This window comes from Bombus pascuorum, chromosome 1 (genome assembly GCF_905332965.1).
Source record: "Bombus pascuorum chromosome 1, iyBomPasc1.1, whole genome shotgun sequence".
NCBI classification, from domain to species: Eukaryota; Metazoa; Arthropoda; class Insecta; order Hymenoptera; family Apidae; genus Bombus; species Bombus pascuorum.
Window position 1 is genome coordinate 25,252,882 of NC_083488.1, and position 27,310 is coordinate 25,280,191.

General features: G+C 38.0%; 2 protein-coding genes across 10 annotated transcripts in view; one reads left to right on the forward strand and one right to left on the reverse strand.

The window, feature by feature from the left end:
• The first annotated feature begins 25 nt into the window (after positions 1-25).
• On the forward strand, positions 26-6,010 carry LOC132915026 (xylosyl- and glucuronyltransferase LARGE1-like). Of its 5 annotated transcripts, XM_060974637.1 has the most exons (13): positions 27-319; positions 625-772; positions 887-1,038; positions 1,099-1,214; positions 1,875-2,058; positions 2,710-3,254; positions 3,344-3,493; positions 3,793-4,095; positions 4,777-4,973; positions 5,036-5,177; positions 5,246-5,376; positions 5,465-5,557; positions 5,798-6,010. In XM_060974637.1, exons 3-13 carry the CDS (start codon positions 960-962, stop codon positions 5,925-5,927), a joined length of 2,070 nt encoding a protein of 689 aa, XP_060830620.1. In that variant the 5' UTR covers positions 27-319; positions 625-772; positions 887-959; the 3' UTR covers positions 5,928-6,010. The 5 variants fall into 5 exon arrangements, 4 of the variants coding, with proteins under 4 accessions (XP_060830620.1, XP_060830611.1, XP_060830635.1 ...); XR_009659758.1 differs by lacking the exon at positions 625-772 and having other exon boundaries at positions 26-319; positions 5,455-5,557; positions 5,798-5,850; XM_060974628.1 differs by lacking the exon at positions 625-772.
• Positions 6,011-6,082: 72 nt separating this feature from the next.
• LOC132914981 (uncharacterized) overlaps positions 6,083-27,310 on the reverse strand; it is a 292,404-nt gene continuing 271,176 nt past the window's right edge. For all 5 annotated transcript variants that reach the window (XM_060974585.1, XM_060974593.1, XM_060974575.1 and 2 more), the window contains 3 exons: positions 21,801-22,702; positions 20,209-20,731; positions 6,083-16,057 (listed from right to left, as the gene is read on the reverse strand). In XM_060974585.1, the coding sequence (XP_060830568.1) occupies positions 15,201-16,057; positions 20,209-20,731; positions 21,801-22,702 (2,282 nt within the window). In that variant the 3' untranslated portion in view covers positions 6,083-15,200. The remainder of the gene's footprint in view (positions 16,058-20,208; positions 20,732-21,800; positions 22,703-27,310) is intronic.

Consider the following 27,310-nt stretch of genomic DNA (forward strand, 5'->3'; position numbering starts at 1 on the left):
CTCAGACAGAGTAGTAATTCTACTACTACGTTATCCAGTGATTAAACTATTTATGTTAGACTTCCGGCTTCGAGTGTTTAGGATGCGTCCCGTCATTGTTCCTAGATAACTGTAATTACGCGAATTTGCTTAGTTTACAGCAAACATTCCGAGACATAACAGTGATTCATTGAAACGCAAACGAGTGCTTGTGCCCGAGGAGATTTATGTCTGCAAATTCACATATAGAATTAATCACGTTCGAACCCTGTATCCAAAAGTAATTGGAGCAATGGATTTAAGTGCGTGACAGTCGGTGACAAAAACTGCGACATTGAAGGTATGTGTTTCTTCCTATATATTTAGTTATTCTATATTCAGTTTATATTATTTCATGTTGTTGTTTCCAATAAGCCAATTGTATTACAACAAAGCACATTAACCTATCTCTTTTGTTTTTGTTCCATGCCATGTTTGCGCATGTCAAGTAATTTAAATTATCAAAATATCTGTATAGATTATAAACTTTTAAATGTTTTTACATATCTTACACATATAATTAGAGTATATATAATAATACTGTAATAGACAAAAAAATTATTGTACAAAACGTTATAGGGAAATTTATATTTGCATAATTTTTAGGTAGAATAGAAAATAAGACAAATGTAGAACGGCTCCAAAAACAGCATAATAGTAACATACAGTAGTGTCGTGTTAATTGGTCAGGGTTTCGCTTCGTTACTATTAACTGCCCAGGCAGGATCTTGAGGTCAATTAGAGCAGCACTACTGTATTTATCATTCATTTGCACAAAATTTAATTCTTGATTAGTCTACTTCAGTAAAATTTGAACGTGTAACTTGTTCGTCCAATCGCTACATTGATTTTTCATTTTTGTTTATAGATCTTGGTATTTACATAACAGAGCTTATTCGTTAATCATTCTACGAACTGGGAAATATGTCTATCATATTACAATGGCTCGATCATGGCTAGGATGTTTATTCGGCGTCTTAATACTATTCACAATTTTTTACCTGTATTTACTATTGAACGGTAATGTTCGAGTTTATACTACAATATTTCGTAATATTGACCTTTCGTCTATTATTATAGTTCCTTCTGCCGATATTAATTCCTTCAAACTTAACAATAAATTGAACTCGCTCGTGGACGTAGAGGAAGAAAGTCCACGTGTGGAAAAGCTGCACTTAGAAAATAATCATAACGAGGTACACAAATTTAGGTCGTTTCTTTTTACATCTTGAATCGAAAATTAAAAATGAACATTTCAGAATATTTTCAAGTATAGTACATTTAATGAGTGATTCTTAATTGTGATCTACCTTTAGCTTGTTAGTTGATTTTCATGTATTATGATCAGCAAGAAAATATTACTTGATATCATAGATTGTGTAATTAAATAGTAAAGTTATGCGAGCAATAAATAAATGTAGTTCGGCCTATAAATTCAATTGAACACACGCACAATTTTGTTTCTCTTTCATTCTCAAAAAAAAAAAAAAAAGAAATTACTAAGTTTCTTTCAATTTTGTATTTTCTCATGTTGATTTATCCTTTTTTCTATTTCTTCAAGAGATACACTTGTAATATGGAGTATGAAAATACTACTATATATGAATAAGCTGTTCAACCTTCTTTTTTAATTACGATTAATTAGAACATATGTTCATTAAACCAGCAGGAGGAGAGAGAATATTTCCACACTTAATAAAAATGATTAAATGATTTGTACTAAGCAGTATTAATGTAAAGTCAGATATAATATATCCTTTGTATGTTATAAAATATCATCGTGCAATTAAGAATCACGCTATATAATTTGTAAAAAATTTAAATATGAAGGCGATAAATTAGCGATTTGTTTTAAGGTAAAATGCGAGACTGTACATATTGCTATGGTATGCGCCGGATACAATTCAACGTTTGCTCTGGTGACAGTGGTAAAATCCATTTTATTCTATCGCACTAAACCTTTGCACTTTCACTTGCTTGTTGATGAAATTGCAAATAGGACCTTGACAACAGTATTTCAAACGTGGGATTTACCACACGGTTCGTAAAAATTCACCACGGATGTAGTCTCATCCGTTTCTTAGATTAAATGTTTTTAAAAAAATGTTATTTAAAAAAATCATAAGAAAGGTATTGTTGGAATATTTTCACTTAGATATATTTTAAAAAACACGCTGTATATATATATATATATATATATATATATATATATATATATATGCCTTTTATAAATTTTGAAAGAATATTCAATTTTTTCAACAAAACGAAGTTTATTTCAATAAAACGAAGCAAGATAATACATCTATCCAACAATTAATTTAGGTCACGTACTCATTACACTCTTCATGCTAATATAAAATGAAATCCTATCCAATTTTTTCACTGCTCTTAATTTAAAACAGTGAATTATACTTTTTCCCCTTTTATGAATGAGCATCACACATGTATGTATAAATAATATACATACAAATCCATTAATATGGAAAGTTGGATATGAAAAACGTCGAACAGTTTGTTGGTCCAATTATAACAAGCATGTAACATGACTGTCGACCGGTGAAATAAATTTGAACAACACATTAATATAAAATTTCTGTTATTTAAATTTAAGGAACGGATGATAAACATATTATTTAGGCGCAATTATTCTTGAGCGATGTCAATGAATTCTATATGTTTGCAACGTTTCAGTGAATTTAACGTATTACAAAGCAGAAAAATGGGTGCCAAAGGTGTCCTGGATACCGAACAAACATTACTCGGGCGTTTACGGTCTCTTGAAATTAATTCTGCCGGATGCGATGCGGGAGGATAAAGTGCTGGTATTCGACACGGATGTGACCGTGTTAAACGATGTTAGTTTGCTCTGGCAGATGTTCGAGAAGTTCACGAGCGATCAGGCCCTAGGGCTGACGGAAAATCAGAGTCATTGGTACATAAAGGCATTGTCTTACGGTCAGCGACCATGGCCAGCTCTGGGGCGAGGCTTTAACACTGGCGTGATGCTAATGCACTTGCAACAACTCCGTAAGAGGAAATTTATGAGCCTGTGGGAAACTGTTGCGAAGCGTGTTCTGGTCCATATACCGGAAACTAGTTTAGCCGATCAGGATATAATAAATGCTGTTGTCAAAGAGCATTCATCTATCGTATATGAAATACAGTGCACGTGGAATATTCAATTAAGCGATCACACGATTAGTGATATCTGTTATCGCGACACTAGTCAAATAAACGTATGTAACGCGCTTTTTCCTTGAAACACATTTTCAGGGCTTTGCTTTTTAAAGAAATTCTTCCTCTACACTAAGCGATTTTATTTTAGATCGTACATTGGAATTCTCCACGCAAGCAAGATGTATATAATAAACATATTAATCAATTTCGTAAGTTGCATAAAGTCTTCCTTGAAATGGATGGAAACTTATTACGTAAACGCTTATTTGGTTGTGATAAACACGAAACTGTATCGCAAGTAAGTTTCCTTTTTATTGAAACAAAGAATATTTATACATATTAGCAGAATATTATCAGAAAAGCTTCATTTTTAATGTAATTAATTTATTAGATTATTTAAGTTGTCTTATTACAAGGTTTTTAATAGACTATCCTCACAACTGTGTTAATTATACTTACCTACAAACAATCCAATAACTTGCAAATTAAATGACCTTCAATTTATAATTATAATATAATATAGTCGACATTACATGGAACATTTTATAGTACGTTTTGGCAACTAATATTAGTAAAATAGAGATTTTGGATTTTTAGTACAACGAATCGACTCTTTGTCGAGAATTTACAAGAGGCGCAACCACGTTGTATCGTACTCATCCATTTCTCCTTGAATATGAGTACAATGTATATGCTTCAACAGACGTTGCTCTAGCAACTCAGTGTAGCGTGGAAAGGATACCGTTACTAGAAGACCTATCGAAACATTGGCCCGGTACCATAAGCGTTGCGCTATACCTTACGGACGCTGAGGTGCAGAATTTCCTCGAGTTCGTGCGCGGCTCCATCGAGCTGAGAAACAGGAAGAACATTGCATACCATGTCGTGTATAAGGATGGGGTATGTCTATCTACGAGAGACTACATCTTGTACACGTATTTCAATAGTAAAGTTTATTAAGTAGTTACAAGATGTTGAGTTATTCTATTAGCTCTTGCATATTTTGTTTGATGGTCTTAATACCCTTATTACTTTCGTTGCGGATAATTAATAATTTCCATGATGATTTAAAATAAGATAATTCTCAGATATGACAGTGATACAAAAAATTGCAGATTTTTATATTTTCATACAAATTATTTTGAAAAGCGTTCGAAATATCAGTTTTATCAGATTATCGAAAAAGTATACGAATGGATTCTGCAAGAATGGTAACAGATGCACAGTCATTTTTCTCTCGTATTTGGGTGTCGTACGATCCTCTATATATGTATACATAAGTTTTTACGTATTCTAACAAGTGGGGCAAAGTCTGGCGCCAGAAGTTCAAGAGATGCAGAATCTGGTGCTAGAATGGCCACCAGATTCTTCAAAAAAAGAGACAACATTTCCTTCGCGCATTATGATGATCAAATTCAGTGAAATTTATGTAAATGTACGCAGACAGTTACAAGTCAATTTTGCAACATCCAAACGAAAGAAGATACAAATAAATGCAAAGAAAATACTTTAAAATATTTTATAAGATAAGATATTAATACATATATTGATATTTAATTATACAGAACTCTTTTCATCCAGGAACTCTATCCCATCAATTATTTGCGAAATACTGCGATGTCGTATATATCGACACCGTTTATCTTTCAATTGGACGTCGACTTTTTGCCGCAATACGGATTACACGAGTCCCTTATGAACTATATCATTAAACTGAATATCAGCGAATCGGACAAAGTAGCTTTGATCGTTCCGGCGTTTGAGACCGAGCGTTATAGGTATTTCCTCGTTAAAATCGAAACAAAGAATCGCGCGATGCACATTATTATCTTATTTATAGGTTTATCTTTCCTGCTAACAAGGATGAACTTCTGAAGTTCTTGAAGCGTGGCGTTCTATACACCTTTCGTTACCATGTCTGGACTCAGGGGCACGCTGCTACAAATTACAGTTATTGGAGAAATACGATAGAACCATACGAAGTACGTATACTGAAAACAACTTAAATCATCTCGTTTGTACGTAAATATTAAATTTGATATCATCGTAGGTTTCTTGGGAACCAGATTTCGAACCCTACATCGTAGTCTCAAGAAAAGCGCCTCGATACGACACCAGGTTCATCGGTTTTGGATGGAACAAGGTATCCTACCTGACACACTTGACGGTATTGGATTACAAGTAAGAAGCGTTTCATAAATATCCTTTATAAATGACTTTAAAACACCGAATACTATAGCACGATACCATAAATTGGAGATTTATATAGGTACATTGTCTTGCCGGATACATTCATTATCCATCGGCCTCACGCCCCTAGTCTCGACATCGGCAAGTTCAGAACTGATTCTATTTATAGAAGGTAACATGGCAATAAATATATAATGTCAATAAAGTAATTAGGGGAAGAGTGAAATTAATGACAAAAATTTAAAATGTCGTGTCCCTCGCTTGTACAAATTTATTCAATAGTAAGGTTATTTGTACTTTAAGATTCTCTATCCTCTATTTACTTTAAGCACTGTGTGTATTTAACGAATAAATAAATTATGGTATATAACGTTGCACTATTATTTGTTGTCATCGTTAATTTGCATTTTAGATGCCTAAAGAAGTTAAAGGACGAATTCGTTGAAGAATTAGTGAAGAAATATGGCATGCAGACGTTATTGAAGCTGAAGAAAATGACCAAAGAAGAGAGAATATTAAAGTCTGTTGAAACCAAAAAGTAATCAATTATATTTGTAATGATAATAGAGATTACGAAGACGCAAATGTTACAGCTATTTTCTCAATAAAAAGATATCGAAAAAGATGGGTATGTTTTCCTATGTTCTTTGTTAATTATTAATTAAATATTAGGTAAAGCAAGATTAAAACACTATGATGGGATTGGGAAATATTTATTAAAATTTAACCATCGTGGAGTGTACAGAGTGGTGCTTTCAGTACATTCTCTTAATATTACAGTCACGCTAAATATTTCATTTATAAAATATGTATAGTATTTACAGTGATATACATAGTACATTGACAATAGCGTATAAATTATAATCAGCCAAAATGTTGACAGAATAAAACTAAATTCCGTTACAAGGCAAGTAGTACAATTTCTCTGGCAAAACTTCCTACAAATAATAATGATCACAATGATAATAACAACGCAACATAACGATATAAATCCAATAGATCGATAGAAATGTTAAATATTAACGACGGTAAATATTATCAATAATAATAGCAATAATAATAATAACGCGAAAATTAATAAAAAAAGAATATGTAATAAAATAGAAAAAAGAAGACATGATCAACGTTCGCAAAGATTTTTATCTCGATTATCCATCCTTAACATTCCTATGTCATCTAGAATCTAAAGTAAAAGAAAAATTCTTGATCGCTACGTTTTCCCTAGAGAGTTTCTTACACCTATATCGTGACACGCAAACATAGTTCCTTTACATTTATAATAATCCCTATTTATGATAAAAACACTTTAAAGCGTTCTTATCCTGTACAACTTAAAGCTGTACGAGATACGAAAATATGTTAATGAAACGTCATTTATTCATAACTCGGCCCCATAAAAGTCCGCGTACACGCTCATCAAGTACGAGAAACCTGGACGCGGCTGATCCACAGAAAACGGCGCCCCAACAACACTTCGTCAGGAACATGCTTCGCGTTCTGCACGGTACTATCGTTACACGTTACAGTATACATGTGGAAAGTCCTATTTTAATATGTATATTCTTTAAACAAGTGGCGATGGAATGAGTTAGGCAGTTTCAACGATGATTAGGACACGATTCGAGCGATCAATCGAGAAAGCATAATCTTTTTTTCATTTAGAACTATTTGAAATAGTATTTGCTACAGATCAGTTGAATGCTCAAGGCTACTTTATGTTTTATCACTTTGTGCCAACTTTAAAGACACAAGGTTCAAACTCTTTGTCACAAACATGTTCCATAATTCAGAGAAGTAGCCTTGAGTAACTAATTGATCTGAGACTTATACCAGCATCATCCGTAAATAAAAAAGCTTTCTATATATATATATATATATATATATATATATATATATATATATATATATATATCTGTCTTTTTTTTAAGCTCCTTCGTATCTTCACCAGAAACAGAGGATTCACCAATATATATTTTTTTTATACATAACGTGGCATCAACCAATGTTTCTACAGTGTGACAAAGGAGACTTTAACCATTTAAGGTAAACATTCTAAAGTTTGTAATTTAGTCTGGACAACGCTGGTTTACTTCAAACCTTTATCGCATCATGTAACGAGTCGCGATGAAGTCTTCCCATAGAAGCGTGTATTTACGCATTTGTTCGAATAGCTTTCAAAGCATGACCGTTCAATGTTTAATTAACCCAAGAAAATTGTTCTTGCGCGAACGTCGCGTAGATCACCTTGGGAGTTATATTCAACCATTTTATGTTTTTGTCGTGAATGCAATTCCTTTGGATCGAGAAAGTTACACAAAACGGAATCACATAGTTTTTCAATTACAAAAGTTTCAGTCTTTGAAGAATGGTTGAAACAGTTCGATGAATAAATAGATGCGAACATTATACAAAATTTTATGCGATTCTCAGTACATGCAAAGGAACGGCATTTAAACAAATATGATACGCATATGATACACTTAAATTTACACGATTCAAACTATCAAGCAAGAATATCGTTAGCAGCATACGTTTAATGCTCGGAAATTAAGTTTAAGAGTTTATCACTCGTTCAGAAATTTATAATTTCGATTTTTAGATGACTTTTGACGTTAAGAAAAATTTAATTTTTTTGTCAGACTTGTATCGTTGCTAGCGATTTTCATACCATCAGCCATGTACTCAATTAAATTAGCGTTTTATCTTTCATTTCCGAGAATTAGTTAGCTGTTATAAACTCTCTCGGAATATGAACTACACTTGAAAGAACCAGTGAAAATGCGGCTGGAAAATGCATTTAAAAATGGAAATAGAATAACTAAGAAGATTATTATCGTCCCTTTTGGAATGTATTCAACATTATTCGCTTCTCTCGTGGATGCTTCTCGAATGAATACGTTATTATAGAATAAACATTTGCGAGACACTTAGCTTCCATTCTAAAAGTACTAAATGTATTTATATTACCGAATTTATCATTTAAATGGCTATAATTGAACGTCAGGAATTTATCAATTTCCAAAAAGAGTACTATTATATTTAGTCCTATAATTTTATTTGTTCCAAAGAAATTGTTTTCGTCGATTATGCGTGGCAGATAAATTTATAAATCTTTCCCTAATAAAAATAATATTAATATATATTATATAAAAAATTTATCATAAAAACGATCGGTGAAATTCTCTCGAAATACTACATTTTGAAACATCCGCATCTATCAGTGAAATAAAATTAATTACACGCGTCTAACCTTCAGATTGTTATAGTCGGATCGGTGTATTGGACGGTACTTTCGCCTGCACCTCTAGGGATGTAAATCAAAAACTCGGCGCCAATATCTCGGTGACGAAACTAAGAATATTATATACAATTTTCGATATATCCTCGATGAAGGCTATAATTACCATATTACTGTGGCGCTTTGAAAATTAGATGGACGAAAAAACCACGCGATTTTTAAGTACATCTCTGGCAGCATAAGACGCAGAATGCAACTGGTCGATTTACGCGATTTCATTTTCTTTTTTTAAGAAAAAATTATTCTAACACCAGTTCTGACGTTTTTACAATGTATCAACATTTTTGGGCAACATCTATACCACGAAGTAAAAAGCCAAACCTTGTATTATGAAACATTTTCATCCTTTCGAATATTAAGTTGTAATCCATGAATAATTAAGTCGTAAAACGTGTCTATAAATTACAGGAAATTATGCAATCATTTCAATATCTATCAAAAAATGATTCTACTATTGTGCCCATGCAAGTTCATTAGCAAACTACGCAAAATAATTCGTTCAAGGCCGAATTATAATTTTACATTAAACACTGCGTGTTCTCGTTACCCCTTTTCTCCCGTAATCGTCGAGCTAAATCGACGTCGCAAACAATTGACCGAATCGAATTTTTAATACTTCCACCTCGGGCAAACTTTATCTGGCAATTAAAACGTGGCCAAGCCGCGTTCGCTCGGGCTGTGGTTCGTCGATAGCGGCGGACGAGAAACAGGGCTCGTTACGCGTTCCCATCGACGCTCGATAATTCCACAATTCAACCAGAAAACCGGTAACAAGTGCCGGGACGTCGTCCTTTCAACGTCGCTCTATTAATGTCCTCGTCGACGTCGCGAGCAGTCTTTTCACCTGTTTCCAACGCCCTCGGATCGTTTCTAGCCTCGAAACGAGAAAATCTCGCGTGTGCCTCATTAAAAATACCAACCGAGACGTGTCCTCACAAGAACGCATCGACATTTGCAATTACACGGACTTTAGGCACCGTCTTTCTCCACCGCTTCAACCCGCTTCATGTTCTCTTTCTGTCTCCCCCTCGACTTTAATTTCCGCCACGGCGTAATGACTTCAAGCGGATATATACCTGACAGGTAGATACGCAGAGTCATTAGAAGATAGACGTTGACGAAGGATCGGAGTATCTGTACGCGTCTATCGATTGGAAAAATGGTCTGTTCATGAAGGACGATAGAGAACGAATGATATCGCCTCTAAGTCGTGCTTTCAGTCGGTAGAGTAGAATAGAAAGACGCATAAACCATGTTATTGCAACGTTCGAGGATCAAAGAGGGAGTGTCATTAAAGCGTCGAACAGCCTAACTGCGCGCACGAAGTATCCTTGCCATAATAATTACACGCTGACTGGTGTTGGCTCGTCATGCGCATCCCTGGTAAACACGTCACAGCTAATAGCACATAGAGCAGACGGGGTTGACCCCCTACGTTATAATTGCGGGGATCGTATACGTTCTATTTTCGCGTGTACGATCGTACCGCTATTCATTATGTGGAGGAAACTATGGCGGGGAATCGAGAAGGGTTGCGTTCACGCGAATGCGTTCAATGCGAAACAAATCTCATCGACGAACAGCGTTCCTTCTACTTGCTCTCTTTGGGGGCTAAAGGAATTTTTTTCGAATCGGTAAATTTTCGATGACAATTGTTGCAAACGTGTTTCGAAACAATTAATGCGACACGTGGTACGAATGTCTCTGTGAGTCTGTACAAGTTTCAAGTTGCAAAATTAGTTCTTCGACGGCATGATCATTATTATGGGACAAACAGTAAAGTATACTGAATATTTTCAAGAAATGAAAATAAATTATTTCTCATTTGTATCTTCTTAAATCTCAAATAAAACTAAGCATCTTTTGCTCTTGAAAAATCAAGGATGAAGAATCAACCTTCAAAAAACATCCACGCGACGTTATATTTAACCAACCGCCCCTTATATACTGGAATTCAAATCGAATCGTAATCTCGACAAATACACCTCGACATTACATATGTAAGCGCCAATGCGAATCAAGAAATCGGTGTAGAGAACCTGTGCATACACACGACGAGGAATTAAACGAGGAGATGATCGCAGACGAGGCAAATCCTAGGAATCTAACGACCGTCTCGACATATTTTACAGCTGCGCGAATCGCTTTCTGGATCCGGTTAATTCCTTGAGACTAAGAACGTGGAATACAGACGAAGCGTATCTTCCCCGCGCGATTGTCGTGGGTACGAATCGTAGTCGGAGAATTCGTCAAAATACAAAATTACAAAAATATACTCGTGGCGCCGTACCAACCGGTCGTGCCACGCTTGCTTCGTACGTGCCTACATTTACATATAAACAACGTCGTGAATTAGCGTGCAATTAAGGTCCGTGTGTATTTACAGGGCGTGGCACAACAATTGGATCGGACAAGCCGCGACTCTGCTAGGCCGCTTAAAATAATTCGCAACGATTCGTTCGTGTAATCTCGCTTCCGGTCGATTGTGGTGATCTTTGTGCGAAGGAGCGTTCGAGATCATTCATCGGAAATTTTCGTACACATTCCTGGTTTCCTTATTCGTTCGATTTTCAAGTGTTAGAGATTTTACGCGACAAATCTCCAATGTTGTAAGTTGAGTCATAAGACTGATTACCATCTTAGGGACTTTTAATTTGAAGTTGAAATAGGAAACATTTATATACATAAATAATTTTGGAAGATAGTGTGAAATTAGATTTAACGTTTACAGATAGTTGCGTTCGTAGAAAGTGAAGTTTATCGGAACGAAAATAAAGAAAGAAATAATTGAAGAGTGTAATTGCTTTAAAAAATGAAAGGAGAAAATGATTCTTATTTTCTATTACAACTCCTCCTTCAATTAATCCCTACAACGTGAATTACAGCATCGCAATCCTCTATTCACAAAGTTTAACATCTATTATCTAACAAGTACGAGTAAAACACACAAATTTCTTCTCCATTAAATTTTCTCCTTAGAAAGGTTTTCAAAGACTATTCGTAGTAAATTCTTACTTCCAGAACAACTAGTAAGAGATAACTGTACATTGGCACCTATTTTATATTAACTTCTCTTCTTGCTCTCCTTTTAAGAATATTATGTTAATAGATTGTATATTTGTTAAAACGTAGCTGAGGAAACGAAGTTACACGATCGCGCCGCGATTTTCTCCGCGCCGTCCCATCGGCATCGCATCATCGTCCTTAGATTCGTTTCGTAATACTGTTAGGTGCGTTATGATGCTCGGGGAAGATATTTCATCGCTATCACGAAACCCTTTGTTTCATAAATTGACACGTCATTATTATTACCCAAGTAGTTGTAAAGAAGAATAAGACTTCTTTCTTCAAATATGCATATAAAGAATCATACCTTCTATTTGACTGAAAATAGATAAAGTGATAGAAAAAGAGTTGACAAAATTTATCTAGAAAATTTATTATTTCGCTTTTTTAGTAATTATAATAGAATGTAACGTCTGATCTTTTAGATACGATATCACTTTTTTTGTTGCAAGTGGTGTCTTTTGGATATTTAGCACATAGCAAAGAATGTTAATATATTTAAAAATGTTCTTAATCAAGCTCGGTTCTTTTTATCGTATTTATATTTATTTAACGTTATTTAACTTTATAAAAATTATCGTATAAAATAATAATTACGAATAGTTTGTAATTTTGTAATTGGAACATTCTGGAAAAATTATTTTAATACAATACTCGAGGGATTGGCTTGATTAAACAAAAGTATGTGTCTTCCTGTTTCAAGCAAAAGACAGAATATGAAAATAATTCGTACCACTCAACATTTTTCTCTTCCATTTATACTATTTTCAAACAAACAGAGCGTTCAAATCTTTCCAATTACGTGACACATCCTGTGCTTTTAACAAACAAACTCAGGTTATAATGCGCAAGCTACGTTGCTTTAAATAATTAAAATATCGCTTTCAGAGAGGAAAAATCCAGTGAAGAAAGGTCCACAGAAGCAAATGTTTGTTCGTTGTAAATTCAGAATTAGCGAATGCTTTATGAAAAAATAAAGTCGCTCGAAACCGTTTAATTATCTTGAAGCGTTTCCTGGTGCTTGGAAGATTCGTTGAGAAAACGGGAAGCCTGTTAGGAATATTCGAAGTCGTTGAAGGGACTGTTCCGTTAGAACTAGCGTTACAGGATGAGGATTCGTGTGTTCGCAACAAGTTGCGCGAACGATCGATCCCTAAATCCTCGCCAAAGTCGGGAATGCAACGTTAAGCTCCGGATAAAGCGTACAGAAAGTATAACGAGTTCGTGTAGCTTACGAGCGATAAACGTTTAGTCCAAGAATGATCCTTTCTGTATATCTGTAAGGCCATTAGAATACTGAATCGGCTAAAAATGTTTGCCTTTCGGTCATGTTGCATTTCGTTTGACACGCGAGACAGATCGATGGCCGGAAAGTATCGTGAATTTCCTCAAAACTCGAGGAACTTATACGAAGGACGTAATCGAAGCTATCGAAGTTCGATGAAAAGGAAGTTTCAGTCACGCGTTCTATGGAGCCGAAAGAAATAATTCACAATCAATTGCTTTGAATGTACAGCTTCTTTTCCTCGTACACCTTTTTAAATTAAATCTGTTAATTAAATGCGAATCGCATATGCAGTTCTTCGTGTTTTACGTATACGACAGTTTTTTTTTTTTTTTTTTTTTCGTTAGTTCTAAGATCGATTTACGTTGTATCCCTAACTCAAGGATTAGACGCGCCTTGTTTTCACGTGTCGCCATTTCCATTCTTTTTCAAAAAAATTTTCGTGCAGAATCACTTGTTTCACGTACGATTCGGCGAAACCGTAGTCAGATCGAACCATCAGAGGATAGACGAGCTATTTCTTAAGTAGTATAATACACATTGTATGTACAAGCTGTACGATGATTTCTTTTTACAACATACATTCGGCGATTCGCCAGAAAAAATGCACGTACACTGAGATCTCTCTTCGTAGATACGAAGTAGCATGGCCTTGCGCAAATATTAAAATATTTCTGAGTAGTTTCGAGGGATGAGAATAACATGAATTTAATCACGGTATCTTATAACGTCGATCGTGTAAACCGCGCCACTACTCTTGAGAAAATCCATAGGACCGATCTTTTCATATCGATTTACGACCTCGTAACACTCAGATTGGAACATCTGTGATATTTTACCATTAACAACGAATATAATCGGAAGATTTTACGTATGCGTTTCTGTCAACGTTACTAGAAACAGTTATTCTAACATGTCCGTTACTTGAATACGTTTTCTTTTACATAGTGCAGAACCATGCACATGGTTTCCCGTGCGTTACTCTTAATTCCGATTTACATATCGCTAAAACAGATACCGGTTCGATGCGGTCAAGTACCAATGCGTAATATGTAATATGTAATTAAAACAATAAAGAAACATAATCTTAAATCTAAGAGAAGTAGAAAAACAAAGCATCGTTTTGCACTTCCTTGAAGGATAAAAAAGTACAATAACAAAGTCGAAATATCGTGTAAAAATGATCGAAAGCATAGTACACATCGGTGGAAGTACAAAATTTAAATAATAATAATAAAAAAAAGGAGGAAATATATTGAAATAATAAAAATTAAGAGCTATCGATCACATGATCGTTTCGCAAATAGATTGTATAAAAGCAGCATCGTCAAAACGATGCTGCGGTTTGAACGCGATCTTCGTTAGGCATGCAACAAGCACGTCAATAAATAAGACGAACGTCTCCTTATGGAGACATTATCCTTAATGCTAATGTCCAGTTACGTTGTATTTTACATGAATTCTGTCTATGATCGTCCGTGAACGGCACAATCCACTATCCACTAATTTTCTCGTTACACTTAGTAAAACCAGTCACGAGCGTTTGTGGCGTTTTGTTGTATCCATCGTATCGTCGAGATTGTTTCTTCCAAAAAAAAAAAAAAACGTTTCATCGAAAGTTCCTCCCCGAAATTGTAAAACGATCTTGAAAGACATAGTCGATTTTCCATCAATCGCTTCGACACTTTTATCGTTATTCGCGTTATCAACCGTTGCGTCGATCTATCTAGAGAATCCGTGTGTCGATCTCACGAATCACATAATATATATTTGTCCTCCATGCGATCGGAAACCCTGTCATGCGCCGCGAACCGAATAAATTATAAAATACATAAAAAGAGACAGAGAGGATACACGATGAACAAAGAAAGAACAACCGGCAAAGGCGTCTCGTCCGAAAAATTTCGCTGGTGTTTCTCCGCCAAAGTCAGCGGTTTACTCGACGAACCATGTTCACCGGATGTGGAAGCCCCCGGCACGCTCGTTCGTCAGCACGTTCGCCGGCGGAACTTACGCGCTCCAACCGAATATCGACCCGTCGCGTATCGAGGGGGTCGTTTCAACTTGAAAGGCACTACCGGTTTAATGTGGCTTCGGTCATGCGTCTCTCCTCCTCAGCACGGCCACGACCTCGCGGCCTCATCTTCGTCGACCGACGTACGTCGATCATACCTCTGTGCCGTCTTCGCCCTCGTCCTCGTACAGGGGACCGTTGGTTGACTTCTTCTTAGGTTTCGGTGGTGGTCTCGGTGGTACTTTTCTTCCTAACGTGTTGCTACTACCGGATTGTTGTTGCTGTTGCGGTTGGGCTTGTCCTACAAGATGACTACTGTCAGTCGATTCGTCAGCGAGTTTGGTTGGCCATTCGGCTGCACCTTCCGGAGCGGCTCTATCGAGTGGACTGCTGGTCAATATATTCGGTGTGCTTCGTTGTATCGTACCATAGTGCGAGCCTGGCGTTCCAGGCAGAGGTCGATTCCTCATCGAGGACAACGGTTCGGGACTTTTGTTCAACGATAGGACCGAACTACCATCAGCGGTCGTCCTTAATCCCAAATTATCGTAAACCGGCTCCAATCCGTCCGTAGGCGATGTGGGTGGTCCGCTGCTCCAGCTGGGTGCTCTTGGTCTGCGTGGTATCGTCACGTAGCCATGACGTGGCATTACGGGTGCGATCGAAGAGCTCGTAATTCCATAGGGTGTAACGCTACGGTTGTGCGGCAGAGTCTTGAAAGCTGCTGGATATTGGTTCGAGGGTGAGCCAAAGGCGGCTGTGGTGGGTGTCACATGTTGACTCGGAAGACGCGTGTTGTCGGGCGCGGTGGACGCCTGGCTCGTCGGCGATGCGCCTCGACCGCCGGAGAAGGCCAACAGATCCGGCGGATACTGGCGGTAGCTTCCGCCTCCTCCGCGGCACATGGTGCCGGTTCCGCTCTCGAGCTCTGGCGTCGCTCGTTCTTCCCTCTCGTCGTCGCCGACGCCGCCGATCACTCCGCTGCCGACACCGCCACCGATACCATCAGCTGCCAGAACATAAACAAAAAAGAAGGACGAACGTTAAGAAAGAAAAGTGAAAGACGCGATAATCATAATGAAATATAACAGAAAAAAAAAGAGATTTAAGCGCCGTCGGTCGAGTAAAAGCGATAACAATTCAGTGGGGTATGGATATTAGTACAGTTGTTAAGTGGGAAGGATACGACCCGCGGTTTTACGACTTGCGTTGAATCGGGGCACAATTTGGAACGAGGACAAGGAGATTTCGTTGCTTCTATGAAACTGTATGTACACTCTTGCGTAGTTCGATCGACCGAGTTATTCGTAAAATGTCTTCGTCTATATCTAACAATTGTGAAATTATCTCCAATATTTGAGAAAATGTAGACAGACAAATTTGGAGTTATATGTAGTTTAAATATCATCCAGAATCATGTTATAGATCATTTCGACTCACCTGGTACTACGTAAAAGGCTAAGATACTAAGACTAAATAATATAAATAAGAAAGTGATTTATAATAAAAATACCCTAAAGTAATAAAAATAAAATTAAGCTTCAGAACTGTTTATGAAAAACATATATGAGGAAGATTATTGTCACAGATCCCCTGGCATCCCTCGATTGCATCCCTATTCGAATACCTTCTTTAGTATGCTATCGAAGCGAAAGCTATCACAAGAAATTTCCTTTCAAACGTTTTACATTTCCCCGCAGCTAAAACGCAAAGTTCACGATTCGTCGAGAACTCAACGAAATGATAAAAATATCCATACTCGATACTTTCTTTGCTCGTGAGCTACTTTAGTTAGATACTGCGCATCGGAGGAGATTACGTAATATACAAGACCTGCCACGACTTATAACGCAAAGACACGTAAATCGATCGTGTCCTTTGAGATAAAGTTTCATCGGGAGAAAAGTGGGTCGTGATTCTAACGTGTTTCACTCGCTCCACTTCGAAGCTATAATTTAAACGACAGCCAGCGATTCCATCATCTTCTTGCGTAACAAATCTGTCAAGAAAATGAACATTTGGCTTCTTTTAATCGAATATTGCTCGCAGTTGAGGACTTCGTTTCGATGCTCTGCCATTTTCTCGACCTCGTGCGATGATGATGCGACCATGATACGAACAACGATACATTTCGCCACTTCAACTAAATTTCGAGGTATACTATCCGCGTATATCTGTGCGTGGATTCACGCAAAATCTTAACGAGTGTCAACCACAGGTAAACGAAAGGACCAGTGATCATAGAAGTTTTATCGTACCCCGTGTTTTTTCAGTATTCGAATTCTGTTCAATAGTAGAGTGAAAAGGGAATGTGGGCCAAGAGGTAGAAAGAAAAAGATTGCGCACGACTAACCTTCCGGCAAGTGGATACAAAAGGACACCGGGTGTACGCGGAGGTAATTGAGATGCGGAAGGTAACTGTTCAAATACGAGATCCTCGACAATTTCAATTATTGTCTTTGAAAGTGTGTAGACAAAGAGCCGGGAACGCGAGTATGGCATACATATACGTATTATACGTGCAAGAGATTTCGCGATGAGAACGCACAAGGAAGAATCGTTCTCAATAAAACGACAGAACCTGCTAATTCAGATGGAAGCGGTGCGTGATGATTATTATTGTACTCTCCTTTGTAGAATCCGAAGCAAACGCCGCAAAACGCGTATTTTCCTTTTCCCTTATCGCTTTAATCACCACTCTATGCGTACAACAGTCCCCCAGTACTCGCTCCCCTATTGTTCCCAGTATTTTCATTATTTACGGTAGAGAGCGAGTAACCATGTTTCAATTAACAGCAACATCTCTTTCCCTCGTCCTGATCCTTCGCTCGCTTACCCTCCATTGTCCCTCCACACCGGTTTATCTTTTCGTTCCGGTCTGTTTTCGTCTTAGGGTTCGATGCGACTTACCGACGTCGTTTCTTTGCGCCGCCTCCCTTCTTACGCTATACACAAAAATTGAACTACAGAATGCGCAATTACTCCCGACTCGTCTTTCTCGTTGATCGCCGTTATTATCGTCATCGTTGCTCTCTGCGAGAAGAAGATTATGTACAACGCCGTCGCCACGATATCAACCGTAAGCTAAAGGACAAAAATACTTGGGTCTCTGTTGAACGGTTACCCGCATCGACGTACATTATACATTGAATTTATCCATACCGCGCGTTTAAACGATCGTATATGCATATATTTACAAGTCTATCAAAATAATCGTTTTCGCGATACGTCTGTGAAACACGACGATTAGATTACGTCGTGTCTAATTAAACGACAGGCCGACGTCGGACACAGGCATTCCGCATGCAGCATTTCTTTTACGGAAAACGAGGTTGTTCGCGGAGAAAAACGCTATCAATAACGACCAGACGCAAATGACGAATGCCTTTCACCTCTTTCTCTCTCTCTCTCTTTCTCTCTCTTTCTCACTATATTTCTCGCTTCCTCTTTCTCTCTCTTTGTATCATTACATGTTGCACGCTCTCATTAATCTTGCAACAGTCTTGGTCGATATTCGTTCACCCAGGATCGATGGCGCCTCATTTATCTGTCGACGGGATTACTGAACCTCACCAGCATTACGGCCGACACGATTGTCTTAAAGTTAAATACACTCGCCATATATATGATTCAATTAATCTATTCCGTCCTTTAATTAGCGACGATACCCAGTTCCGAAACGGAGGCGAACGTATGTTTTCGAAGGAAATCGGAAGATTAATGGCTGCGGTGTTAACAATATCTAAATTGGATTTCGTTTCAGAGCACCGTTTATCGGGGAAATTCCTTTGTTCACGGTTCCGTTGATTGATCTTCGTGTCAATATCAGCGATGATTTTGCCACGAAACATCGTATTACGTTGTACCACGAATACGTACACGAACAGAGACAGTTTGTCATACTCTAATTTTGAACTCTCGATATTTGGAGAAATTTTTTTTTTTAAACAAAATGTTTTTAGACCTTTATATTGGTAAATTTTGGGGTCAAAATGAGTGCAATCTATTCTTCATGGACTATTGTTGCGTTTTAATTAAAAATGAATTCATTGTTCATAAATTTCCATTCATAGTTTCTAGTTCACTGTTCAATAGAACAAGTTAGAGGATACTTCGCGGAAGAAATAAAGCAACTCCGTTTTGTTCAGTGTTTTTGCTTTATGCACACCCAGTTACGCAATTTTTGCCGCAATGATATCCCCTTTTACGGTTAGTAATAAAACAGCCAATAGAAAAAACGATGAAACGTTTAGTTATATAACTTTCTACAATATTATTTCTTTTGTAGTAGTAGCTAGTCCTAAATGCAATTGTTTTTTTTTATAGAATCGTATCCTTTTCGAAATGAAAAATATAAAAGGCGTCTACGAAATATGTATATTATATACTTTACAACATATACATTTTCGTGATATCCTTTTATATTCTTACGATTGTTAGAGACCTTTCTTTGATTATCGTACCACAAGTGTGTATTTTGTGATACTGAAAAAAGATATACATATACTTTTTTTGTTAACCGCAATTAAATTACTTTTCTCTTTACTCACTTTTTTTATAAAAAGTAAATTGACCCCATCTACTCGATATGTATGAAGTGTTTGACCCTATCAAGAGTAACCCTGTTTAATATACACTGGCTTGTGAAAATATTTGAACATTTTCCATAGAAAACATTTATGTCCATAATATTGTATACTTTATGTAAAACACATCGAAATTTCATTAGCACCGTAATCAAACACAAACTCAATATCTTTTGTATAATACACCTAACGTATTCATACAAAATTTCTACGATTGTTCGAATGTTTTCTTGACCCCGTGTAAATTTACCATTCGTTCAAATAATTTCCTGGAATTTTAATCGAAACCTAATTTTTTTTTAAAAACTTCCGTTCGACTCCGAACAAACGCGAAAGAAATATTTACGTAACATCAATCCTCGGAAGGTTCACAGTCGGAAACCCATTACTCGTTCGATTTCCTCGTTTCGTGTTCGTGTACGATGCACGCGAGCAGCAGTGGACGACCATCGAGCCTGGTTGATCGTCGAGCGTTTCGCGAACGTCTCGGCGTAATCGCCGCTCGGAAGCTAACAAATGGTTAGTAGCTAGCACCTAGCCACGCACTGTTTAGTAATGTAAGCAGTGTACTGACCGAAGACTGAGTCGTTGTCGAGCAATGTACGGTTCAGCTCTGTCATCTCGGTGCCGTGCGACGTCACCGAAGGCGCTTCGTATCGTCTGGGTGGCTTCACCACGGGATTTATAGTCGTGATGAGGGACTTCTCCTGTTCACCGAGGCCGTGGTGTTCCATCGAGGCGGCCTCTAAGCTCTTCTCGTCGTGCCTCGTTCGTCGACGACGACAATAACACACGCAAAAGGACACGGTCACCACCAGAAGTAGCAACGCAGTCACGCCCAAACCGAGCGCAAGAGGCAGACTAATTATATTGTCCTTGCCGCCCATGGCGTCACCAGCGATAATCAGGGTCACGTTCTTCTCTGTATTTCCGCCCGGACTTTTCGCCAGACAGACGTAATCACCCTTGTCCGAAGGAATAACGTCCGGTATCGTGAGGTTCAGCCATTCGTGGCTCGATTTCAGGATGTAGTTTTTCTCTCCGTTGTGTCGTCTCGTATGATTGTTCAAGATTCTCGACCGATGTACCCAGGCCAACTGAAATAGAAAAGTAAAACGATTGAAACATTTTATTAATCTTTGAATTTATGGTAATTGTGTCTTGATAATCTAAAATTGTTGTATTTTTGTTATCTTTGTCAGAAACTACACCAGAGAGTTGTAACTTACTCAGATGGCAATAAAGTGTACATACGAACGAAAAAATTCTAAGGATGTCTTTAATTTTCAGTTTTCGTGCTACGGAAAATTCAAAAGGACTTCGCTAACGTATGCAAAGGCTCGTCCAACTGCGTTCTTTTTTTTGGTACGACGTGATTTCAAAAGACGTAGTTTTCTCTTCACAAACTTTTTCTCCTTCCCCTTTTTTATACTTGCCCACGTGTTATTCTCCGCAAAGTTGAAGGATATTTTCGTTAAATCATAGAAATTTCACCACACAGTTTTGAGTCAGTGGCTCACGCGGACCTTGCGCGAATTGTTCTGGAGTATATACAGTAATACATCGAGGAAACAAATCGATATGGCGAAACAATGGACCTTTTTAAAAGAAACCATTTTCGTTTCATGTTTTATAACATTTTTATACAAAGTATTCATTTGTTTTATCACAAAAAGCTTTTTCCAACAGATCTATTTTATAAACCCATCAAAAATATCGAAAGTACTAACATTTATCGAGACATTCTCTACAAAAGAACGAATGTTCTTAGCTTGTATCTTATCCAAGTGATTACGATTAAAATTACAAAACATGAGATCGTAGCCGATAAACGTTAAGAAAAGATCTCTTCCACGGTGAGATCCGAAAACAATGTTGAGTCGGAGATCGTTTAGAAGCTCTCAGGCTAAGTTGCTTGAATGCGGGCTTAACCAGCGCAATCTTTCCAACGGATCTAACCTCCGCATCGAGCCAGATTGTATACTAAATAGCTTGTAAGCTACTGTAGATTACCGCAGTCAACATTTCTCGGACTTAATTGCGTCTTGTTTTACAATACTTTACGGTGCACATTCCGTCCTATTTTATCCTCGTCGTTTAACAGAGTTTCTCCCCATGTTATGCAACGAATAAAAACACAAACGACGTATATACACGATATCATACCTGCGGTCGTGGAATCCCAGAAGCCTTGCACCAAAAGGTGACGTTGCCTTTGCCAACCTCGATCTTCACTGACGGTCCTATCGTGAAGATTTCAGGTCGGCAAGCGAATTCGTCGCTGCTGACTTCGTCCCACATCTTCCCTGCAAGGGTAGCTGGCTGCTGGCATGTAGTGGGTTTCGTATACAGCTTTCGTTCTATCGTCCAATCGCGAAATTTCTTCAGACGGCAATTGCAATTCCATGGATTGTTATGCAGCTCTAGGCTGCCAAGCTTCGGTAACGTTTCGAAGCTCTGCACCCTCAATACGCTGAGATTATTCCCATCCAAGGTCAACAATCGCAATTCCGGAAGATCACGAAAGGTTTCCTCCTCCACTCGTTCTAACTCGTTGTTAGACAGCATCACCTTCTGTAGATACGCGAGATTGTGGAACAACCCGTTTTCCAACACCTTCAGCTTGTTCTCGTTCAACAACAGCACCCTCAATCGTTGCGTCTCCCTGAACGTACCGGGATACAAGGTTTTAATGTTATTTCCTGATAAGTCGATCTCAATCACGATCTTCAGGCCGTTGAACGCGTCCGTGTGGATCGACTCGATCTCGCATTTTCGCAGCACCAGCTTCTGAAGATTGACTAGATGCACCCGACTGAACGAGTCGTGCATCAGGTGCATGATACGATTCCCGGTCAAATCGAAGTTCTGGATCTCTGGCGACAAACTGCTGGGTATCTGCGTGAGATTCTGCTTGATGCATTCGGCGGTCTTCCTGCCGGAGATCCATCTGCACTTGCACGACGACGAACACTGCGCCGTCCAATATTCCTGGCTCCAACACACCACGACCATCAGTGTCGAGTAAAGTAACAGTTTCGCCGTTCTTAGCTCCATCCCGAGGATTTCTGTTAACAAGAGAAACATGACGGGCTAGATTAGAACATGTTCAAGTGTGTACTGGTTACGGGCGTGTTACTCGTTCCGAAGGGTAGAAAGGGGTTGGATATATAATTTGGGGACGTAATCGCCCGTTTGTGCTAGCAACTTGGTCGTTTCACTAAGAGGTTTATATTAAAGTCTCATTGTCTCGTATTTTATCGTTCAGGACGGTAATTAGCTATCCATTGTGGGTAAAGTGGAGAATATAATAATAATAATAATAGTAATAATAATAATAATAATAATTTAATGTTATTATTATTGATATTAATGACCATTTTTCTTTTCTTCTTATACGCATTAATTTGTATGAGTATATGAACCAAAATCTACATGTACATAAAAATTTCTGCATAAAATGTAGTACTATCGTGTTATAAAATACAAATTCTCTGCATATTTCAATCGCATCGATTTATACATTCTTGCTTATTAAATTTTAGGATCGTGTGACATTTTTTTTTATTATTAAAAGCAAGTGAAACACTTGAGATTTTATCGGGGCCTTTTATATACAACATCCAAGTAGATTCAAACTATAAAGTTCAGACAGCGCAACGCTCTGCACGCCATCGTCAATTGGTACTTTTTGCATAGCTCGTAATCCAGTCGGTGGATCTGCAGGGTATTAGCAGCGGGATTTTTAATTAAAAGCATTTTTAACTGGAAGGTTTACGCAAAACCTTCCTCTTCCCGGTCGTCGTGTAGTTGGAAAGCCGAGTAGCGCGATCAACAGGAGGAAACTCAACTTTCCCTGTTATCAGGGGAAGTCTGCGAGTGCGGTTCTCTGCGATGCTTCCGAGCCGTCAGCATCGGTTGCCATCTCCGTTAGTTGTGCTCTTTCACCCCCTTTTTTATCGCCTTTTTTTTCCATCCAGCCTTCCATTCTTTTTCATATTTTATTTTTTCCTCCTCTTATCCAGTAATACTCGGTCCGTTCTTTTCTTTTCTATATATCTTACTCCATTCTGTTAATATTTAAACTAGAAACTTGCGGTGGGCCAACTTAACGTACATTGTTAGCAATCTAACTTAATATTGTTTTGGTACACATCCGACCGTAGACGCCGCGCCGGATAGCTGAACTTAAATTAATACAATACGACGCCGAGCACACTTTACCCCTTTTATTATTATCCGGGAGTTCGAGGTTGTGCATCAAATTACTCTTTCTACCGGCGGGTACCAGCGGGTACAATTCATTTTGTGCCTCCCGACGGGAATGGAGGCCGGAGAAAGGGGTCGTGGAAACGTAGACTGAGCACCGACGACAACGACGATGTCGCTAGACGTTCTTACTATTTGAATTTATTCCAAAACTCGAGGGTGGAAAGGGCAGAATGGAAGGAAGGCGCGGCGCACACGAACACAAGGCCGAGTCATATTTTCCCTCTGGCGTATGTGACGATGAAAAGCGAAGAAAATAGGAAAAATGTGATCCTGTGTACCGAGATGAATCGATTTACTTTGGGAACACTCTCGAACATGTTGTAACAACGTCAATTCCCAACGCGGGACTCGACATAAGCGAGTGCGTTTACGTCGGTTACACCAATTCGGTTATCGTTCGCTTCTATTCCACGACCGTGACGTGGCCTGTACACGCTCGACAAACTACGTTTATCAAGTAGCCGCCACGCAACCTACGTGTAGCGGTTTCCATGATCAAATATTTATAACCCGATCGTGTAATTGGGTGACACGCCGTGTCAGCCGGTTGACTTTCGTTCCGATCGTTTTGCACTGAAATTCCGTATCCAATCGGAACAAGTTCGGTGCATATATACGTACGTACATAGGGTGTGTTGGAGTTTTATCGTTTCAACATTTTACGTGCAATTTGACTTGTTTCCCTATCAAACTTATTATTATGCAAGAGTAGCACAGTTAACTTGCGTTATGTAGTATAATATTAATATCGCTGGTGGTTCAGAACACACCCTATCTTTGCTACGCCCTTTCCATCATTTTCTACCCAATTCTATTTTTCTAATTTTATGTTTCATATTACAAATATTACAATTCCCTCTTGTTTACTAAAATCGGAGCAAGGTTGAAATATAAAAATTTGATAATAAAGCAGAATTAAACATTAGGTCTCTGATTAATCACCAATAGCACTCGATACCAATTAACAACAAACAACAACAGTAAATGTTAATATAATTAAGGGTTCACTAATAAAATTGACAGCATTATTTTCCATACGCTTTTTACGCGTTTCAACCGCGGTAAAATTTTCGATCAATGCCTCTCGTTCGATGGTACAGCGAGGATTCGCTCAATCTTCGAATCGTGTTATTTACTACGCCCGGTAAGCTGTCAGCCAGTTTCGAATATAAAAACATCGTAAAATGCTCCCTTAATTGACAGTGCGAACAGTGTTACGTGATAATCGGGTCAGAATTGAAAAAATGGCGTTATCAACGGGAATTAACGCTCGATGCAAACGATCGTCATCCGATACGAAACAACGAGATTTTCTACATTGACAGCGAAAAAACAATCCTCGTTTGATATCGTTCATCACTCACAATAATAACAAAAATATCGCCCCTCAGTGTTTATAGATATACAGGGTGTTCTATAAATAATAGCAAATTTTAAATTCCATGTAATATAAAGTCTATAAATATTTAAATACAACGGTAGAATAAAGATAAAAGCATACGCTATATAACAAGGAACGCTTTGAATATCATTCAGCATCTTGATAGAAAATTTTGTACCTACCTTGGAATGAACATTACAAGCAAGTTATTTAAAAAAGAATCTAAGAAGCCTTTTAAAATTATTCTAAAATGAAAATCGTTTAGAAAATACTGCTTCCAGCGGTACAACCTTCAACAAAACTTCAGTGATAACAATCAACGAATAAAACAACTAGGTTACTCGAGACAACGTCTCTATTCTCATATACTGTTCTGAGTACAACATAAAAGAAACACACTTCGTGAGTATCTTTCAGGTGGTAGTAAGGTTCATTAAATTGATTAACCTCGAGCATGCAGAAAAGCATAGAAAACTACGCTAGAAGGCCAGTAGAGGATTCCCTCTCGAGTATTTATTTCAGCCGAGAATCGAGATCCTTCAGGGAGTGCAGAGCCTTTGTGGATCGCAAGAACTTTTCACATGCATGGGTCGTGCACGTGCAACCCCATGCCTTCGTGCTGGAGAACTTTTCGAAGTCTCCGCCCGCTACGGAAAACTCATGGTTCGCGTACTTCACCTCGTCCTATCCTCCCGTGGACTTTATCGTCGGAGGACTAGGGGCACGATTCTTTCGTGCCGGCTTTTGCGGTGAACCAGCGTTACAAGACAAAATAAATATGGTTCCGAGCTTCATTGCTCGTTACATCGTTCTTCACGTTTCTTTTTCCATTCCTTCTTTCCATCGTCCGCCCCTATCTGTTTCTTCGTCTTCTTTTTTTTTTCTTTCTATTCTTATGTTCCTACTCCTTTACTAATGTCTCTTTTACAGTCTCAAGACTCACACTGCCAGCTTTTTCTTCCTCTTCTCTTAGCGTCTGTGCGCCGTACTGGTTTCACCTGATCGTTGTAACGTGCATCGATCGTTCGCATTTGACTTGTAAATATCCGGCAAACCAGGACATTAGATATGCATAAGGCAAAAGTAAGCAGTTTATATAGCCACCCGCGCATGTACAGCGTTAATCATCTCACGCTGGGACTTCAAGTTCTGTCGAAGTAAATATGGACAATACTGGGAAAAGGGCAAAGGTAAATGCTACAGAGGGAAAAATATTCTGACAAATATTTTATAACAATCAAGATATATGCTGTTAAAGAATATTTCCAAGTATATTTCTCCAAGTAAATTCGAGAAACATGGAGAGTCTAAAATCTAAAAATTTCAGAAAATATGATCTTGAATCTTAAAATCTTAGAAAATATCTCTGACAATATTTGTTCCATTTGTCCCTTACAAACAACCCGTACGTATCTATATCGCTAACAGCTATCGAAATTTTAATCCTTTAAAGCTAAAAAGATAAAGCAAAATGAAACACATGCATATTAAATCGTAATTGTTCCCATTGACGGTCACCATCATCTACTTGATTTATAATTGTGAAACTTCCTCTATATAGAATATAGAGAAAGGCTGAATTTTGAGGCGAACTGGTAGTGGTGTGTCCTTTGGAAACACTATCCGGAAGGGAGTACTACGTGCCTTGTTCCAGAACGTGCACACTCGGAAGGAGTTTGACGTGGACATACGTCCTTTACGTAGACACGCGTGCATGCAAGTCCAGCCCTCTCGCGGTGCTTTGCATAGCCGGGAAAAATGTCAGATAACGAATCCTGTCTTTCTCTTCACCGGCTGAAATTTCAAATTCAGACTAGGTTTATCAATCAAAATCATCCCTGGTCATGCTGCCTGTTCCGCCGTAGAGTTTTCATAAAAACTTCATCGATCATGTGTGCCCACATTCAGTAAGATTGTGATCTCGTCTTATGGTTTTTGGCAATGGGTATTTACGTAGTACTGTTTATAAACGCATTTTTCTTTCAGAAGATCCCACTATTTTACTAAAAATTTGATCTTTTTA

What these genes read in the sequence shown, in the direction of transcription:
- LOC132915026 (XM_060974637.1), top strand. Translation starts at nt 960, where the DNA reads ATGGCTCGATCATGGCTAGGATGTTTATTCGGCGTCTTAATACTATTC. An exon ending in TAGAAAATAATCATAACGAG is followed by an intron (nt 1,215 to 1,874) that starts GTACACAAATTT and finishes ATTTGTTTTAAG; the next exon opens with GTAAAATGCGAGACTGTACA. An exon ending in TTTGAGACCGAGCGTTATAG is followed by an intron (nt 4,974 to 5,035) that starts GTATTTCCTCGT and finishes TCTTATTTATAG; the next exon opens with GTTTATCTTTCCTGCTAACA.